A 4600-nucleotide genomic window follows, 5' to 3' on the forward strand; every position below is an offset into this window, starting at 1 on the left:
GGGTCACAGTGTGTGTGTGTGTGTGTGTGTGTGTGTGTGTGTGTGTGTGTGTGTGTGTGTAGGGCTCCTGCACCTTTAACTGCCATGGAATTATAACACCCCCATCTTCTAAAACTGGGTTACGCTTTGTGCTCCAGCGGCCGATTCAGCTCCGTCTCTGTATTTATCCACGACGGAGAATCACAGCGGACCTCAGGAGCCCTAAAGGCTCACCACCAAGACTGAGAACTGTAAAATCTGGCTCTACCAAGAGAAAGAGAGAACCAGAAAGGCTGGCACCATGGAGACTCAACACTTAAAAATTGGCTATACCAAGATAGAGAGAGAGACAGAGAAACCTTAAAAACATGCTCTACCAAGTGAATGCGATAAAGCCTGGTGTGCCTTAAAGGCTGGCACTACCAGGTGTAAGAACCTAAAAGGCTATTAGAACTTTGAGTAAAAACCTTAATACTGATTTTACCAAGAGTAAGTGCTCTAAAGGCCAGTACTGTGCAGAATAAAGCCATAAAGACCGGTACTGTGCGGAATAAAGCCTTAAAGGCCGGTACTGTGCGGAATAAAGCCCTAAAGACCGGTACTGTGCAGAATCAAGCCCTAAAGGTCGGTACTGTGTGGAATAAGGCCCTAAAGGCCTGTACTGTGCAGGGCCAGTACTGTGTGGAATAAAGCCCTAAGGACCGGTACTGTGTAGAATAAAGCCCTAAAGGCCGGTACTGTGTGGAATAAGGCCCTAAAGGCCGGTACTGTGCGGAATAAGGCCCTAAAGGCCGGTACTGTGCGGAATCAAGCCCTAAAGGCCCGTACTGTGCGGAATAAGGCCCTAAAAGCCTGTAGTGTGCAGGGCCAGTACTGTGTGGAATAAAGCCCTAAAGGCCGGTACTGTGCGGAATAAAGCCTTAAAGGCTGGCACTGTGCGGAATCAAGCCCTAAAGGCCGGTACTGTGTGGAATAAGGCCCTAAAGGCCGGTACTGTGTGGAATAAGGCCCTAAAGGCCTGTACTGTGCAAGGCCAGTACTGTGCGGAATAAAGCCCTAAAGACCAGTACTGTCCAGAATAATGCCCTAAAGGCTAGAATCAGAGGTGTCCTTCTCATGACGCTCTTCCCGGCAGATGTCGCTGATGTCTACAGGCAGAATCACACTGCTGTATTTGTCCGGTGTGTCTCGGAGTAACACTCGCTGCACACACTTCTCATGTTGTTTACGTTGTTTATTTGTGTTTATTGTGAGCACAGGTTTAAACACGAGGAACTTGAATAAACAAATAAATACAAAAACAGGTTCTGACCCTGATCACAATCTCCATCTCAATGCACTTAACCCACAACCCACTCGACTGGTTTCCCGGCAACAGCCAATCATCACCTCAGCTGATGTCAGCTCGGCCAATAGGAACGCAGCACAAGGCCCCTTCAAATCTGACATTAATAACTTTACACATTACACAACTGAACACATTAATAAACTTTAAAGGAACAATTCAGGAAACAAAACGTCCATGGTCCCCAACCCCAGCTCTCAGATTCTACTATATGTCCTTTAATGTACAAATTCTACACACACACACACCAGCCGTAACATTACAACCTCCAAACCGGCTTCAGGGAGGTGTTTGTCCATGAGACGGGCCCTTTAAAGTTAACCTAGCTCTTACATAACACTCACCAGCGCCACCTCCATGATGGACAGGGAAGAGGAGGATGGAGGAGGATCTGGTGGAGAGGAAGAGCTGGACTCCCTCACTCCTCTCTCCTCTCTGGCCGTGGTGGCTTCTGTTACTGAGATGTTTCCTTCCTAAATAAACACAAACAAATATTATACATCCTCACACCAACCCAGCGCTGTCTCCTCGGCACCGAGATCATCTTCAATTTAGTCGATCTATCTCTGACATCACTGTGAGAGTAGCACTGACGACTCTAGTCCACCTGTTGCTCCGCATACTTTGTTATTCAGGACCCCCACAGAGCAGGTGTGATGTGGTGGTGGATCATTCTCAGCGCTGCAGTGACACTGACGTGGTGGTGGTGTGTGTGTGTGAGTGTGTGTTGTGCTGGTGTAGAGTGGATCAGACACAGCAGTGCTGCTGGAGTTTTTAAACCCTGTGTCCACTCTCTGTCCACTCTGTGAGACACTCCTCCCTCGTTGGTCCACCTTGTAGATGTAGAGTCAGAGACAGTAGCTCATCTGTCGCTGCACAGTGTGTGTCGCTCGTCCTCTAGTCCTTCATCAGTGACACAGGACGCTGTCGGCTGGATGTTTTTGGTCGGTGGACCGTTCTCGGTCCAGACACTGAGGGGTTTAAAAACTCCAGCAGCACTGCTGTGTCTGATCCACTCTACACCAGCACAACACACACTAACACACCACCACCACGTCAGTGTCACTGCAGCGCTGAGAATGATCCACCACCACATCACACCTGCTCTGTTATGGCTTTAATGTTTTGGCTGATTGATGTACATGGGCTATACGTCAAATAAGAAATGCCCTTCATTCAAACAAACAAGATCTGATCAAAGTGGTATTACACAGTGAAGACGGCCGGTAGAGATTTGGGACACAGCCCTCGTGATTCCACTGGACTCTTTAAAGGGTATCATTTTAATCCAGGTCGCTTTATTTGAGTTTATACCTGAGTTTCCACTATTTAGGACCAAAGATGGTTAAACACAGGGGCTGCTCCGGTTCTGTGAGCCGCATGTTGCAGTCTGGAGCTCCGAATTGAGCTAAAATCACCTAAAACAGGACCAGAAATAAACAATTAACAACACCATGACCTGAAACCGAAGAAAGGAGTTTTAAAAATCTGAGAGTAACTGAACTGACCTCAGCACTGACCCGGCTTTTCTACAACATTCGCGGTTCCGTTAAAGAGAGACAGATTTTCAGAGCAGAAATAAAATGTTTAAGAGCTGATTTTCACGATTATTAGGTCTGGTTTACTCTAAAAGTCACCGTTTCCACAAACATCTATAATTCACGGCTGAATAACAGCACTAGCGGCTTCGCTCTCTGAGCTTCTCGCTGCTAACAGTTAGCCTCGCTGAAGTTCGAGTGTGGGAGCGTTAACATCCGCACACACTCCCTACATAGGGCACTTCGAAGGGAGGCTCACGGCGGACATTTTAAAGACTTGAAAGTGATTCTGCACCGGATTGAACCCTCATCTCTCCTCTTCAGAAAAAGAAAGTCCCATAACACCTTAAATGTGTATTAGCTGAACTTATACCGCATCATTCAGTGCACACAATTCTATAAATATATAATTATTAATTAGTGCCCTCCTCCTGATCCACCCCACGCCTGCAGCTGGAAAGCCCCGCCCTGAGGTGACAGGATTGGTTCATTAGGTGTGTGAGGTATGAAATCCTGTCTATCCCTGTGTTTCTGAGACTTGTGTTTGGAAAATGTACCACAGTACAAATGATCATTCGGGATACACCTTCTAGACAACACACACGCTAACAAGATTAAACATCACCACACACACAGACACACACTCTCTAACAAACACACACATGTAAATCTTAACTTTCAGGCTTAAATCATGAGTAAAATATTATCATTTGCTAATATTATAACAAATCAAATATGTTTAAACAGGTATTTATCCAAGTTATCTAACTTTTAAATAACTGAATTTCTAAATTAAATTTATATTTTTCTTTATTTAAATTGACTTTTTTTAGAGCCGTTTTATTCAAATTAATTTGTGTATTGTTTCAGTTTTCGGTGAAAACATATTCCCTCCAGTGAGGGTGGGTTAAGGAGTGAGCACGAGCGAACCGTCCTAGTTAGGGCACAAGGGCACGAATTGGACACGGCCCGTAAGTGCGCTCCTCAGGGTGGAGGGCGCAGAGGGCACTGTTTACAGAACAGAGCAGGTGTCGAAAACTCATCTCCATTAACCCCTTCGAGTGATGTTTAATCCTTACACATTTAAAACCATAAAGACACTCGACACTGCGGCGGGGTTTCTTTTACGTAAACTTCAATGACATTGGGCAAAATACGTAAAGAACTTTTTACGCAGCGTACGTAACGAAGAGCGGAACCAGTTTTATCTCCAACTGCGGCGCTGTCTCAGTGCTGCCACCCGGCGGACACCTGCCGCAACTCAGCAGTTAAAGGGCACTGCAGTGAATTCCCCTCCCCCGAGTTTTTGTTCATAAACGGCCGGGCAAAATATTATACACACATCTACATTACAACCATCTTGTTTCTACACACACTGTCCATTCTCAGCACCACTGACCCTGAGGTCTCTAGTCCACCTGACACTGACGTGGTGGTGGTGTGTTAGTGTGTGTTGTGCTGGTGTAGAGTGGATCAGACACAGCAGTGCTGCTGGAGTTTTTAAACCCTTCAGTGTCTGGACTGAGAACAGTCCACCGACCAAAAACATCCAGCCAACAGCGTCCTGTGTCACTGATGAAGGACTAGAGGACGAGCGACACACACTGTGCAGCGACAGATGAGCTACTGTCTCTGACTCTACATCTACAAGGTGGACCAACGAGGGAGGAGTGTCTCACAGAGTGGACAGAGAGTGGACACAGGGGTTAAACACACAAAACAAACTTGAGTTTCCAGA

The 4600-nt window shown here is 46.3% G+C and overlaps 1 protein-coding gene across 6 annotated transcripts in view; it reads right to left on the bottom strand.

Annotated features, from left to right (window-relative positions):
- The window catches only part of slc25a38b (solute carrier family 25 member 38b), a 9719-nt gene extending 6623 nt beyond the window's left edge, over positions 1–3096 (bottom strand). The window contains exons 1-3 of one of the 6 annotated variants that reach the window (XM_066664245.1): positions 2845–3096; positions 2639–2742; positions 1669–1793 (exon numbers count right to left, since the gene is read on the bottom strand). Coding sequence is in view for 2 of the 6 variants with exons in the window: in XM_066664248.1 (XP_066520345.1) it covers positions 1669–1683 (15 nt within the window). In the remaining 4 variants the exon portion in view is untranslated. Of the gene's footprint in view, positions 1–1668; positions 1798–2638; positions 2743–2832 lie in introns of all 6 variants that reach the window. The other 5 variants (XM_066664244.1, XM_066664242.1, XM_066664243.1 and 2 more) reach the window with 5 other exon arrangements.
- Positions 3097–4600: the final 1504 nt, after the last annotated feature.

Source organism: Hoplias malabaricus, chromosome 3 (genome assembly GCF_029633855.1).
Source record: "Hoplias malabaricus isolate fHopMal1 chromosome 3, fHopMal1.hap1, whole genome shotgun sequence".
Classification (NCBI taxonomy): Eukaryota; Metazoa; Chordata; class Actinopteri; order Characiformes; family Erythrinidae; genus Hoplias; species Hoplias malabaricus.